The sequence below is a fragment of the Lepidochelys kempii genome, chromosome 16 (genome assembly GCF_965140285.1).
Source record: "Lepidochelys kempii isolate rLepKem1 chromosome 16, rLepKem1.hap1, whole genome shotgun sequence".
Lineage (NCBI taxonomy): Eukaryota > Metazoa > Chordata > Testudines > Cheloniidae > Lepidochelys > Lepidochelys kempii.
In genome coordinates this window covers 24,855,690-24,870,937 of record NC_136395.1, presented here as the reverse complement: position 1 = coordinate 24,870,937, position 15,248 = coordinate 24,855,690, and the positions used below count along the sequence as shown (strand labels likewise).

The 15,248-nt window shown below is 47.0% G+C and overlaps 2 protein-coding genes and 1 long non-coding RNA gene across 7 annotated transcripts in view; 2 read left to right on the top strand and 1 right to left on the bottom strand.

Annotated features, from left to right (window-relative positions):
* LOC140899126 (carboxyl-terminal PDZ ligand of neuronal nitric oxide synthase protein) overlaps positions 1–958 on the bottom strand; it is a 61,071-nt gene extending 60,113 nt beyond the window's left edge. Inside the window, exon 1 of one of the 2 annotated variants that reach the window (XM_073314013.2) lies at positions 518–958. In XM_073314013.2, coding sequence (XP_073170114.1) covers positions 518–622 — 105 coding nt within the window. In that variant the 5' untranslated portion in view covers positions 623–958. The remainder of the gene's footprint in view (positions 1–517) is intronic. The other variant, XM_073314012.2, reaches the window with a different exon arrangement.
* A 2,270-nt stretch (positions 959–3,228) lies between these two features.
* On the top strand, positions 3,229–7,983 carry LOC140899127 (uncharacterized). The gene is made up of 3 exons (XR_012155223.1): positions 3,229–3,435; positions 6,783–6,921; positions 7,950–7,983. It is a non-coding gene; the product is annotated as an uncharacterized LOC140899127 (long non-coding RNA).
* A 6,248-nt stretch (positions 7,984–14,231) lies between these two features.
* Positions 14,232–15,248, top strand: part of TTLL11 (tubulin tyrosine ligase like 11) — a 118,001-nt gene continuing 116,984 nt past the window's right edge. For all 4 annotated transcript variants that reach the window (XM_073314935.1, XM_073314937.2, XM_073314934.2 and 1 more), the window contains exon 1: positions 14,232–14,745. In XM_073314935.1, coding sequence (XP_073171036.1) covers positions 14,389–14,745 — 357 coding nt within the window. In that variant the 5' untranslated portion in view covers positions 14,232–14,388. The remainder of the gene's footprint in view (positions 14,746–15,248) is intronic.

Genomic DNA, 15,248 nt, shown 5'->3' with positions numbered 1-15,248 from the left:
CCAGCCTAGGAAGGGCCGGTGCCTGGGACCCGAACCCTGCCCTGGCCCCAGAACTCCCTCCCCCGCCGGCGCCTCTCGGAGCACAAAGTTCCCCACGCTCCGGCCGGACTGCTGCGCAAAGCCGCCCCGGCGGGACCCGACCCCGGGAGCAGCCAGGGCGGGCGGCCCGCCCCTGGCACGATTCTGCCGCAGGCACGGAAGCCCTGCTCGGCCGGGGCTGCGCGGCTTTGTCACCGGGCCGCGCGGTCCTCCGCCCGCGGGCAGCCGGCCCCGGTGCGCGGGCAGCCGCCGCCAGGCGCCGGGGCCCCCCTGTGCCCCGAGGGGATTAGCTGGCGCTGGACGTGCCCCCGTGACACGCGCCCCGGACACCGGCCGCAGCGTCCCCGTCCCCGGGCGGGGCAGGGGGCCCGGCTGCCCTGCACTGTCCGGGGCCCTGGGGGGGGTGTCCCGTCCCCCGCCCCCCCCAGCCGGGGGAGCCCCCTCCGCTCCCCAGCAGGCGCCGGCCTGAGCGGCTCACCTTGGCCTGGAAGTGGATGCCGTGCTGGAAGGCGTCCTCGTTGTGCAGGGGGACCCGCGAGTCGCAGCCATCGTCCACCAGGTTGTACCTGTTCTTCACCGGCATCTTCCCGCGCGCATCGCCCGCTGCCGCCCCCTTGGCTCGGCTCGGCTCGGCTCGGCCCGGCTCGGCTCGGCTCGGCAGGGTGGCGGAGGCCCCGAGCCAGCGCCGCGCACCCCGGTGCCAGGCGGCCGCGTTTTGAACGAGATTCCCCCGGCTGCCCGCGGCGCCTCGCGCCCATTGGCCCCAAGTTCCCTCACGTGACGGGCGGGGGCGGTGCTGCTGGGGGGGGGGGGAGCTGGCTCCTGCCTCTGGTCCCCCCTCCCCTCCCTCGGGGCCTGCCGTGACCGCGGGCCGGGGCGGGGGCACAGGGCCCTGCCCAGCAGCCCGGCCCCACACCCCTGGCCTGGCCATTTCCCCAGCCGGCCCCCTTGTGCTTCACTGAGCCCGCCCCAGAGGGCACATGCAGAGACCTGGCAATAGCATCTGCTTCCCCCTCGCGGGTCCCCGCCACGCACGGGCTCGTCGGGACCTGGCCCGCCCGGCATCCCGCATCCTCCCCCGCCACAAGCGGGCAGGATGGAGCCGGCGCCGATCGGCTTCACTCTGGTTTAGCGTCAGTTCGGAGCCGCTTCACTTTCTCCTTTCCCTGCATTGTAGCGCGGGGCGCAGCTTGCTGCCAGAGGCGGTGGGAAATGTCACCCCTTTAGAAACAGGCTTTCTGCGCCCACCCGGGAAACCAATCCTGGGGACATTTCTGTTGGAGTTTAGCCTTATGGAATCTTGTCTTACAAACTCCGCACTGGGGGTTATGCTGGCCTGACAGCGTCCCCTTAAATACAAACCCAGGGCTGACAATAATAGTAAGGAACTGACTGAAAAAGCACACAAGGAGCCTGAAAAGGAATTGTTAGCTGTTTATGGAGGAAATGAAGTTTACATCATGGGGCAATTTCTCTTAGGGCATCTTAAAACAGTGGGTGATGTTGCCTAGTCTCTAGCACTGCAGCTCAGAGGGATGGCAGGATGAGTTAAGGATGGAATATCGGCTATAACTGATTTGTCTGTCTTTTCTCTGTTTTTAGCCGTGTATCTGTTATTTTAACTCTGGTTTGATTTTGTGCCTTTTTCCCTACTGTGTACAACTGTGCAAAAAATGATACAGTGGAAGGCCGTGTCCACGCTACAACTTCTAGCCAAGGTTGTAACCAGATACGGCAGGTTTTAACCATGTTTCCTATCAATTCACAATATGGTTAAGGCTCTGTTAATAACCACAGCCCTGTATCCCCCCCTGCCAGAGGCATAGTGTCAGGTGGCTGATTCCCACAGGTGCTGAACCAGTTACAGGTTCTTGCAGTGAAGCATCCTTGCCATCTTTGTGCAACCAGTTTGGCTGGTCCTCTTTCCTTCCAGCCGTCTCTGCGGTAGGGCATCCCATGGTGTATTGTGTCACAGCTTGCTGATGTTGCTCTGTAGTGGCCTATTCCTTGCTGAGACAGTGTGGAGTAGCTGTGCAGTAGCTGTCCAAATTTCCCAGGATGAACTTGTGCAAACAGCAGATGCACAAGCAGGGTTGTGGTGATGACAGAAAAGCTGAGCCATTTAATGTGCAACTTTCTAAGGCAATCCTGTCACTAACCAGTTGCAAAATCTGGTTTAAAAGGTATAAGTTGAATAGGGCCTAAAAGTCAGAGACATGCTTATCCTTGGGGTAACTCTACTGATTTCAGTACAGCTGCACCAGGAATTAATCTGGGCCTTTGTTTATGAAGTGAGTGACTATAACCTTTTATCATACAAATAATATCCCCATGCATGCTTAAATATGATCACACACTGTACTCTGTGATATCTATTTTAACAAGAGAGAGGTTTTTTTTTAATGAGCAGAATTCAAGATATGGAGCTTGATCAGTGATATCATAACAGGGTATTTAGTTCCAAAACCACAGAGGATGTGGGGTTCCCATTACTGAACTGTAACCTTGTGACTGATCTGTGGCTGCTAACTGATAAATCAAAGGATATGCACTGCCAAGTGGTGATTGTTGGTATTCTGGTCTCAGATCCTCTGCCCAGATACCTATATTATTGCAAGAGTTGTGACAACAATCCTTCGCTCTGCCAGCCTGGACCTACCTCCTCCCATTCAGTTACGCACACTTTATGCCACAGTGGAGTCTGTGCTGCTCCAAGCCTCACTCCCATGACTGTGATTGGCCCAAGTGGCTTGGCAGGTTTGAGCATGCACGAGTCAATGGGAGGAAGGCAGCAGCCACAAACTCTGGCCAATTACAGAACCTCATCATAAAGGGCGGGGCAGCCTGAAGAACTAGTACTGTTTCTATGTACCATTGGTCGGAGTCCAGGAATACTAGGGTTCAGGAATACTAGGGTTGCTGATAGATCTTCCTGATATTGTGGGCATCACTCAGGGTTGAGTCAGCAATGACAGGTCCTTCAGTTAGCCTCTTCTTTGCTATGCTCTTCTGTCTGTCTTGTCTCCAGGCTCCTTCTTTTTTCCCTGGCTATAATATAATATCACATTTCCCATTTAAATGTACACAGATTTATGCTAATCCTTCATTTGTTCAGAGTACCCCAATACAGGTTTCATTTTACATATGCAATTAAATAAATCTGTTTTTTCTATCTAATGTGCCACTCTTCAGATTCTGCATTGCACCTGCAGATTCATGAGTTCTCTTTAGGCAAGAGCTTTTTACGCTCACTTGTGTGCTGAATGCTCAGGGTGATTGGTGCTTTTTTCTTTATATTTTCAGGAGTCTTAATTTAATAAAATATGGAAATAAAATCCACCCAGCCTGAATCAATAACCTAGATTACCTTCTTGTGAGTGTCGCTGAACTAATGGGGTAAGGTGAATTGTTTGGTTTCCTTAAAACAGAAGAGAATGGCCACTATCTCAACCTCTCATTTAAAACTGCTTGCTAGCACTGCTGCTGCTGTTTGGTATATGTGAGCCTCAAAGCGTTTCTTGGAGCTCACGTGGGAAAGACTCCTTTGACTCACGCTCGCTGAATGGGAGGCAGTACACCTAGGCATTGTCTACACTAACCAGTTAGTGTACTAACCCAGCATGCCTGTAACACACCATGGGTAAAATCCTGGCTTCATTTAAGTAAGTGGCAAAACTCCCATTGACTTCACTGGCGACAGGATTTCACCCCACATTTCTAGTCACAATTGCTATCCATGGTGCTCAAGTTTCCCACTACCACTTGGATTGTCCCTGCTCTACACAATGCTAGCCACTATGTCACAACCTCCGCTCCCAGTCTCAGTGGGAAGCAGTAGGAGGTGTCATTCCAAACTGTAGTCATTATAAACCATAGACATTAGACACTTGCTGCAAGGAGCTGTGCTGAGCATAGTGGGACAGGTGCAATAATTCAGCCCCTACGCTGCTGGCAGAGGAAGTTGTGTTCAAGTCTTCCAGTGGTGACTGCCCCGGGAACCCAATGGGCCAAGTTAGACAACATGCTGGTTAAAAAGCCCACAGTGAAGCCCCCCCCCCCCCCGCTCTCCCCTCCCAGCTCAGATTCCTGAGGCTTTTCATGTGGCCTGTGTTTTGGGTGGTGGCTGCTGCTGTTTCAGCTATCTCTAAACAAAGGCTTATTTAATTGTTTCCTCCTCTAGCCGGAATGGAAGGCAGCTGCCACACCCACCAGCTTTAAAAGTGTTTCTTCCAGATCCCAGCCAGCCTAACGATTGGGACAAGGTGTTTACCTCTCACACCTTACAAGGACACTGCAACCTTTTAAAGGAAGACTTTTTAAAAAACTATTTATTTATTTAGGAAGTGTTCACAGGTTTACAAATATTTGATATGTAAATATCAGAAAGAAAACAACAGTGAGCTTTTGTTTAAAGGGACATTATACAGTAACAGTACATAAGAACATAAGAACGGCCCTACTGGGTCAGACCAAAGGTCCATCTAGCCCAGTATCCTGTCTTCCGACAGTGGCCAATGCCAGGTGCCCCAGAGGGAATGAACAGAACAGGGAATTATCACATGATCCATCCCCTGTCGCCCATTGCCAGCTTCTGGCAAACAGAGGCTAGGGACACCATTCGTGCCCATCAGGGTGTTGCCCTAAAACAGAGTGAGCATCATTACAACACCCATGACATGTCATTTCTAGGCCTTGTCTATACTGCCACTTTACAGCACTGCAACTTTCTCACTCAGGGGTGTGAAAAAACACACCCCTGAGCACTGCAAGTTTCAGCGTTGTAAAGTGGCAGGGTAGACAGTGCCCCAGTGCTGCGAGCCGCGACTACACAGCCCCATGAAAGCGCTGTCGCAGCAGCGCTTTAACGTTGCTAGTGAAGACACACCCCAGTGACTTTATTAAGCTGAAGGTATGGCTACACTAGACACGCTACAACGGCACAGAGGCACTGCTGCAGCTCCACTCCTGCAGTATTGACACTTACTACAGTGATCGAAGGGGTGCTGTAGTAAATCCACCTCTCCGAGAGGCAGTACCTAGGTCGACAGAAAAGTTCTCCTGTCAGCCTAGTGCTGTCTACACTTGGGCTTACGTTGGCTTAATTATATCTCTCAGGGGCATGAATTTTTTTCACACCCCTAAGGAAAGTAGCTAGATCAACCTAAGTTTTAGGTGTAGAGCAGGCCTGAGTGAAGTCTCTGATTACACACATTTAACAGACCAAAAAGCTGGTTTTGATGTCAAGATTTCCCCCTCTTCTGTTAACGTTTTTATGTTTGCAAGGATGACTTGTTTCTGCATTGCAGAGCTATGCTGATTAAAACAATAAATGACATGGCTTAGCAAAAACAACAAGCCAGACCTAGGGTAATGCTAGTGAAAATCTTTATTACAGGAATCACTTCCAGAGCTTACTTGCAAGACCTGAAAGCCCTATGCACTTTACTCCCAGCTCAGTGTATTTGATCTCCTCTAACTTTTTGTCACACCAGTTTTTAGCAGTACCTCCGACACCAGCTAGTATGGTAGCAAGAGTACCATGGGCAGGTGAGGTCTTAAAGCTAGGTCCTCAAGCGTTCTGGCAGACAGCTTTATAAGATTTAAAAGGTTAATTCACTTACCACTAATTATGAGATGGGAGTTTGTTTGCAAAGCAGAGTCTTGCTGTGTATGTTTACTAAGAACAGACAAAAAGAAAAGGAGGACTTGTGGCACCTTAGAGACTAACCAATTTATTTGAGTTAGTCTCTAAGGTGCCACAAGTACTCCTTTTCTTTTTGCGAATACAGACTAACACGGCTGTTACTCTAAGAACAGAGAGTGTTCTCTCACTTTCAGGATATTGAGAGCCAGTGGGTGTTGAGGTGAGGATTTTAGATGAAGAGGGGATTTGGGACAGATGTGAAGTTGGGGATCAAAATCCGGTAGTTTTGATGTGTCTTTGAGACATGTGTTTGAAGGCTGCTAAATTTAAAACATGCATGTGGGGGGGAACAAATTCTCTGGCTTCGTTCCTGGAGAGTGGTAAATAAAAATGAAGCATCTGGGGCCTGAATCAGAGTCTTTCATTGACGTCAATGGATTTTGGATCAGGACTTTAATATTTATTTAAATGTTGGGGTGGATTTTTTTTGTATAACAAGCCCAGAACCAATTCCAAAAGCCTGCCTGCCTTCCCACTGCAAAGCAAGATGAGCTGAAGAATGTCGGGGAGGGGAGAGAGGACACCATCATAATGGGCTTAACATTTTAAGATTGCATGTTTAACAATATAAATAAAATGCAAGTCCTGATTGTATTTCCAAAGCTTGAGACATTCAGTACTTCATGGTGAGGGTTTTTGTTTTTTTTTCCAACTAATCACTTACTTTACCCTCAAACACAGAGGATCAGAAATAAGCATTGTTGTTAAGACAGAAAAATCTGTCACTTTCACTTGATGTCTGCAAGCAGGGCTCACAGAATCGGGACACAAATGAAAAAGGAACATGAACTGGCATTACGAACCAGCTCTTCACACATCTCAGGAATTCTCTTGTGTCTTGACATGCCGCCATGGGTTTCACTGTAAAGCCAGAAGACCCCCATACATGCTCCACTTCTCCATTGCCCGAGGAGCTGATGCTTTCTCGTAGCTAGAGCAAACTTGGAAACAAAGGAGCAGGCTGTGTTTCTATTCCTGACTAAGGCAGTGTCCGACCTTGATTAAAAAAAAACTGACCTTGTGTTTTAATTTAACACAGAAAATTGGTAACAAAGCAGGAACATTAACCATGTGCTCAACCCAAGCTGAGCTTTTCTGCATAAAATAAAGATGGATGAATTAGTTCACAGTTGGCTGAAGAATTTGACCCTGGACTCCTCTTGTGCGTTGCAAATCAGGTAGCTCCCTTCTTTGTTATTCAGGACAGTAAGGTGATACACTAGAATCCTGGTTAGCCAAAAATACCTGGAGACACCCTCACATGTCTGTAAATGCTAATGTTTGATTAAACCCAAAGGAGCAGGTTAGATAAATAAGGTAATATTGATTGAAATTAGCTGGTATTACCCTCAGCTGCAGTGGGGTTTAGATGAAAATAGGGCAAAATCTTGCAGTGAGGCTCTTGAGCTGCCACATGAACCAAATCAGGAAGTGACATGTGGATCAGGCTGGGTAGCACTGTCATTGTTTCATCACTGTCAGTCCCTCTCTCTCAGTGTCACATATCTGCTCGGCTGGTGGCAGTTCTGTTTGGTTAGATGGTTTATACAGATTTGTGGTGTTCGGGGAGAAACAGAAGCCTAATGTCTTGAAGGTTCAGATTTGTAGTGTAGCCAGAAAATCTCTCCATTACAACTGCAAGCCTCTTTTATGCATGGCCAGTTCCTAAGTTGTGTACAAGAGGATTCAGGAATGAGAAATGTCATCTACTATTATGCATATTTTCATCATCTTCTATCATGAACATTTTTTCCAAAGTATGCAGCCATTGTTTTGTTTGCATTTGTAGGCCAACCACAAATCTTCAGTGGTCTAACATAAACATTGTGAGCATATGCTTATGTAAACCAATTTAAACCCAGCCTGGGAAGTATAATTACAACAGAGACATTTCCCAAAGAGAGACTGTGTTTACCAGACATGTTTTCTCCTGATTTTTTCAGTTTTAAAACATTGTTTTCCTGTTGACCAGTAAAGGCACAATTATAAAAAAAAAAACAACAACAAAAACCCTCCCACCAGGGTTACAGAAGGAACCGCTTACTATAGAGCAGAGTGGATAGTTCCTATGGATAACTTTATTTGATTAACTTTTCCTTGTGTCTGTTTGTGAATTGTCCATGAATGCATCATAGGTTTTCTCAAATTTATTTTGTATTCAAAATGATTGGCTGAATAATATCTGCAAATAATTCTTGTTCTGCAGCTTGCAGGAGACCAGTTTGGTGTTGGTGTTGGTACAAAAGTTGTGACTTTTTTTTTATATCACAAGTCTCATGATATTTGATGTTGATCTAAATAACCAGATTCTGGAGTCCTGTGATTACATGAGAATCTCAGCTTTCATGTAAGTTGCTAGTTTTCATGGCTACAGGGAAAAGCATGAAACTGTGACCCAAATTCACTGTAAAGACTTGTTTCAGAGTAGCAGCTGTGTTAGTCTGTATTCGCAAAAAGAAAAGGAGTACTTGTGGCACCTTAGAGACTAACAAATTCTCTAAGGTGCCACAAGTACTCCTTTTCTTTTTGTAAAGACTTAGAAATCAGAGGACAAATAAAAAGATCCCCAAATTTATTATTCACAAAATTCCTATGAATTTTAAGATAATCTCCTGATACTTTTTGAAGCCTGACTCATGAGTTTTGCATGCTTGGAGCTTGCAATGCTGTTGATATTCCTAATGTGTTGTTTTGATTTGGAGGTCATATGGTACACGTCAGTTTCCTGACTGCACGATCATAACTCATAGAATCAGGTTCTCAGATGTTTACAGATCAAAAGTAGACATTTAGCATTAGTCAGTGAAATAATGTTTGTGCTTATATAGTAGTATTAAGGCTTCTCCCTTTAGTGGGCTGCAGCCATTCAATGGCAATGTGATCCCACAGGAGTAGACCTGATATCGATCCAGTACTGAGCAGTTGTTATATACACACCTTTTGGGAAGGCATGTACACACATGTAATATACCATGCTGTAGATGACCCAATAAAGTATGAATCAGCACAGGGATGAGCAAGGCTTTTGGCTAGGAGACAGGTAGAGTACAGGGCAATCTGAACTCACAGCCAGCCTGCTATCTCCCTGGGGGGTGAGTCTGCCATCTGTGTGATTTGTTAGCCCTGTCTTACAGTAATACAGTTACAAAGGCCATTAAAGTAGGACTCAAATCCAGGTCTCTTACTGGCCAGATTACTCCATTATCAGGTACATTACTGGGACTGGATAATGTATTGGCTAATGTGTATGAGAGCACCACTGTGCCCTCAGATGACAGAATGTCAGACCTCATCTGATTTGTGGTATCATGGTGGCCCCCTGTATTGTCAGGCCCACCAAAGCTGACATGGCTACTGCTAGATGTAAGAGTTTCTTCAGGTAGACACTCTTCATAAATATTTTTTCCCAGCATAGTTCTGTATATAGCTCCTACCGGGAATATGTGTCTGAGCTTTATTACACAAGGATTGCTTGAGCAAATCTCTGGATGAGGGGCTCTCTAGGATATAAATCTGTGTTTAGCAGCACACAGTAACTTTCAATTTCCCTTGACCTTACAAGAGAGAATTTAAAAATTCATGCTTGTTTGTCCCCTGCCACTAGGTCTAACCTGCAATATACAGCATGATACCTGCTCCTTCTGCTGTGCCATTGCTACCTCATTACTACTCAACCTATACTTTACTCCCTTACCTTGCAGTACAGGAATACTACATACAGTCTGACTTCACGCCGTACAGTACATACCATCCCCATTTATCTCAACAGGAAATGAAGCTTTTATGCCTGTAGCATAAAGCAAACCAGGTATCTGGTGTATGACTGGGTAGAAGTAGGTAGTGAATTATTAACCTTTTAGAAATATGGCTCTATCAAAATTGTATATAAAAATACTCCTATGCAGTCATTTTATTTGGCATCTTCAGGACATTTCCAGTGCTCAAAAAGCTAGTCAATGTTCTGGCCCATGTCAGCTAAATCCATGGTTTTCCTTTAGCATTTCTGACATCTGTGATGGAAAAAGCTCTAACATACATTTCAAAGTGTTATGCCAGGGGGCTAAATGGCTCAGAAGGCTGATAATAGGATAAGGAGCCTTTCACTTTTAGGTCACCAGTTTAAATCCCACCCTAGCAGGCAGTCACCAGCAGTTGCTACCATCTGGTGGCTGTTTGGTGATCTGTGTGACATGAGTTGGTGAATCATAATTGTTGTGTGAGAGGCGTTGGTGGACAGCTGTCGTCACTAAAGTCACCACTAGAATTGGCACCCTTTTAGGCAGTCTTAACAGAGACGCCAAAGACTGAATGAGCAATGAGAAAAGAGACTCCTCTTTTCCTCCCAGAGGTGGTCCCTTCAGAAAAGGCTTAGATATATGCTGGTTAGTGTGGGACATTACCATGTTCTGTGCTGTATCTGATAGATAGAAGACTTCAGCTTCCGGGTCTGTGAAATCAGCAGTTTTACATTCACACTCTACAAAGATTCTTCCTGATATGAAGAGCCAATCATTAACCTTAAAAGGACACATGCATAAGGAACAACATCTGGAGAGACTGTACCTACCTGAGTCACCGTTTGCTCTTGGTGCAACACTGAATAGAGTCGTCCTCAGTGCTTTAGCATAAAAGTCATGCTCTCAGGGAATCTCCAGAGTTTTTCATTAAGAATCTGTACAGCTATCAAGCAGCCAAGGCACTACATTTAATAGCCATCTGGTGATGACTGACACTTTCTTAGGTAGAGTCTTTCCCTAATTAATCTCTCAGTGCCCTGCAGGGAGTGGATGTCAGAAGGATAGATACTGCACTTGGATTTTAAAAAGATGGGGCTAATTTTATGATCTCAGGTGAGGCTATGGAGGCTGCTGTAATAAGATGTCATCAGGTTGATTAAACTTCATGCTTTGTGATGTGCGCTGAGTTGCTGACCACCTGTGGGAAAGGGTCACCCCTGTTCCTACTTCAGCAGAAGCATACAATAAGTCAGGTACATTGTTTTCTATTTCCCCCTTTTCTGTGAAACAGGAGGTGGTGGATGAAGATGGGATACCAGTCTTTAGACACAGTCTTGTTCCTAAAATCTGACCTACTCTGGTAACTCCTGGATTCCTATCTTCTGTACTTAGAATCCAAAGATGGTATCTTAATTTTCCTGACAGTGCTTTTCCTTTCTACTTCCCACCATTGTCTAGATCTCCCTTTTAAAAAAAATATTTTTTTTATTAAAGTGATTCCTCCTCACCTCCCATTCAGCCCTGTCCCCTTTGCCATATAAATAACATGACTCCAGTGACTGATAGCATGGTCTGAGCTACCATCTTGTCCTGAATTCTAATTAGTTCTGGAGATCCTTCTTCCTCACACAGAATATTTTAATTTTTTGTAACAGAATACTGTGGTGCACTTTCTGGAGTAACAAATAAATTTCACAGCAGATTGCAGTGTCACCTACAGGCAAAGTGAAAACATGTCATCCAAGACTTTTTGTTTTCCATTTAACTTTACTAATCCCAAAAAGAAGACATACTTCTGCTATTTTAAAAACTATTCTTCAGGTTCCCTCAGGAGTTTTCAGATTCATTGTCTTTCCTGAATTAATATTTTGATATATTTGATTTAATTGCGCATAAAACAAAGTATTATAGCGCTTATTTTATATATCTATAAGAGTAATTGTTTTCACTGAAAAATGTCTATTATTTTCATGCTATCCATTTGATCCATTAAATAACTTGGGGAATTCTTTTGGTTGGGGAGTTCAGTGTCTTGAATCTCATCTATAAACTTACTGGCAATCAGTGCAGATCCCAGAGCACTGGTGTAATGAAACTCACTTTAATAAGAGTATTGCTGTGTTCTGTATTAGCTTCAGTTTCCAAGTGGTCTCAGTATGCAAAGCATTACAGTCCTCTAGTCTCAAGATGACAAAGGGCCGTATTGGCCAGCGCTGTATCAGCTAAATTAGGTATGTTGGATTAGTAGCTTCATTAACCAATTTTCTTACAAACTAGATTCACACGAGCTGTAGCTCACGAAAACTCATGCTCAAATAAATTGGTTAGTCTCTAAGGTGCCACAAGTACTCCTTTTCTTTTTGCGAATACAGACTAACACTGTTGTTACTCTGAAACTTTGAACTTGGACCTGCTTAAGTTCTGTCCTTGTTTATATCAATCTTACAGTAAATGATTCAAGTATTTTCTGATGAAAGACATCAGTTTGGCAAAGCTGGAAATGGTTGTTCTCTAACGACAGAACAGGTACAGCCAAGCCATGAGCCTGTAAATTTCCCCACATTGCTTTGCCAAAGGGTCTTCCCTCTGCTGGCAAGTTCATTCTCTGAAGCCCATTCAGTGCATCATCCCTCTGTTGACCCTGTGAATAAGGGGGCCAATTAATGATGGTGATTTTGGGGATGATTTTAGGTCCTGGACTAGATTATATCCAACCCATTTTACGTTAGACTGTGAACAGCCTTTATTTTATTATTATTATTATTATTATTATTATTACTATTATTTATTTTATTGTTGTTTATTATGCTACCAGGCCATCCTTCAAGAAAGCCAAGTCCAGCAATTCCTTTTCAGCAACAATTAATATGAACGTTACTAAGAAAGATCAGGCTGATTTTGGAGTGTGTGTATTTTGGAGGAGATATAAAGGGTTTAGGAACACAAGTGCCCTCCAAGATCAAGATTCCTGAACACCCAGTTCTGTTGTAGTACAGGGTTAATGTAGGAAACTGTCATTCTGCAAACACAGGGATGGCGGCTTCCTGTGTTGCTCTCTAATTTTGCACCTTTTTGAATTATTATTTTTAGGCAAACAAAGGACATGTCTGACTCCAAGGAGATGTTATTATTCCAGTGCACACTTCTAATCTCAGGACGAGTCATTTCAGAGAAAGGGAAAGGAAATCCACCATGAAGATGAAGAGCCTAAGGCACTGCTGCAGAACATTGTACTGGCTTTGGACTAGTGGAACTGTGCCTGTGATGAATCTTGTCAAGCCCAAACTAGAGTGGCTAATAAGAAATCACACCACTTTACTCTTCCCATCTACCTCTCCTATTCCACATAGCCCAGCTGTAAAAGCCAGACTGGGCAGGAGGGTTGGGAAAGGAGGAGGTCAGACTGTACATCTGCTGGGCTGTACTAGATTTTTAAAATGTATCCTGAAACTAAAGACAGAGATTTGATAATCCTCGTCTAAGGGTGAATTTTCCTTGGCTGGCCTGGGATTTTTGTGGGGAAGTCATTCCTCCCTTCACTGAAACTGTTCACTGCAAAGGAGAGAGACAAAGATCCCTACACAGGGTAACTTCTACAACATTTGCTAGGGGGAGGATGCATTTGCTCCCTGCTAATCGTAAAAGGATTAATTTGCAGGCCTCAATCCCTGCACACCATGCCGAACATTGCCCACAGTAAGTCCTCCCACGAAAGCCTTCTGTGACACTGCAGCCCGTATTCTTCAGTCATATTATTATGATATGATTATGACATAGTTATGATGTATTTTATGCAAGATAAGTCATGTGACATGTCACTGAAAAGGTTATGATTTACTGAATATGATTATCCTACTTGCATGCATGTATCATTTTTTTTGTATCTGAAGTTATTAATATTGACTATGTCTCTGCATTTCAAATGTAGTTACACCTCTGGAATACCCACTAGGCAAGTTGCTTTCATTCCAGACAGTGAGTGGGGAACGGGCCCTTAGGAGAAGCTTATCTCCTACCTGGGGAGCCTTCCTGAGAACATTACAGACAGCCTCCAGTAATGGGTGCTATGACTCTGCAAGGACATGTGACGAGACCACATGTCTCTAGACTCCATCTTGGGATGTCACTGTTTTTCCACAGACTGGTCTGGGAACCAAGCTTGGAAACAAAGGGGTCCTGCCATATGCAAAAGCTATATAAGGCAGTGACATCATCAGGTGTTCTTTGCTCCCCACACAAGAAGACGCCTGGAAGCACCTGAGGAACAAAGCCTGAACTGGGAGAATGGCTGGACCCAGGCTAAAGGGATTTTTAGCCTGTGACTGGAACACGTGGGGATTCCAAGCTGTAAGCAAGAGCAGCTTGCCCCTTAAGAAGCTTACATACATTACAGTACATTACATATCCCACTGTTATTGTGGTTCAAGCAATTCGCCCTTCTTCCCCTATCCCCAAAACACATTCCCCACAGGAGGGATTCCTTAGGGTTTGGCACCCAGGTCAAGGGGGGGCGGGGGAGCTGCAGTCCTTTTCTTTTTTCCCACTTCCAAGATGGCTACCTCGATAGCTTCAGGTCTATTATCTCAGAGCTTGCCTCCTACTTCCAAAATGGCCTCCATCATAGCTTCAGCCCTCGAGGTGAACAGCTTTCTGCCCATTGCAAAGATGGCGGACTGACCCACAGTCACGTGACCACAGCCACGGGGAGACGCCCCGCCCCTCGTATCTATGATTTCCCCAGGGGAGGGGGGGCTGGGAGGCGAGATTGCCTTTGATGTTGATTGGCCCTTTGCGCTCCCCGTCTCGGCCGTTGCCAACCCTCTGAGCGATCATGGCAACCGGCGCCGCCCGGAGGGACGCGGCGATGACAGCGGCTGGAGGGGCCCCGGGGCGTGGTGCCGCCTGGTAATGGGGCCGCCCGGGATCGAGCCCGAGAGTTGCTCCCCGGCCCAGGAGCCGCCAGCGTCCCCGGCCCCCCCCGCCGAGGAGCCGGAGCCGAGCGAGGCCGCCCCGGCGCCCCAGCAGGAGGCCGAAGGGGTCCCCCCGGTTGCTCAGGGCAGCCGGCCCGGCGGCCCGGGCTCGAAGGGTCAGGCCAAGCGGTGCGGTGCCGGGAAGGGGAGCCGGGGCAAGCGGGGCTCGACCCGCCGTGCCGGGGAGGAGGGGGGCCGGCCCGCTCGGCGGGCCCATGTCACCGTGGACAGCTCCAAGGCCAAGACCTCGCTGGAGGCGCTGAAGATCAGCTTGCGGCAGCTCCGCTGGAAAGAGGTAAGGGACCCGCTCCCACTCCCCGGGCCTTCCCCAGCGCCTCCTCCCCGCAGACCTGCCTGGCTGGCCCTTGGCGGGGCACCGCACCCCAGGGCCCGGGCTCCCTAGCGGCTCTTTCTCCCCGCGCCCCCGATCTCCAGTCGTGCTCCTTCCCCGAGCTCTGTGCTCCCCCATAGCCCTGGTGGGCCCCTCCGAGCCCCCGGGACTCCTCTCTGCGCGGCACCCTTCGCCCGGCCTCTTTCCTTCTCTCAAAACTCCACCTGCCCGCTCCCGCATTCCTCGGTCAGCCCCCGGATCTCTGCTAGGCCCGCAGTGCTCCCTAAGCCCTGCTCCAGAGTCTCTTGCTGTGCTCCAGTAGCTGTCTCGACCACCCCATTTCCCCCCAGTCGTTCTGTAATCCAGTCCAGGGATGGCGCTTGTGCAGCAGCGGGCTCAGTAGCAAAGGTTACCTTCCATTTGGACTCTTCTGGCTGCTGCCTTGACGTTTCTTGTATTGTACAATT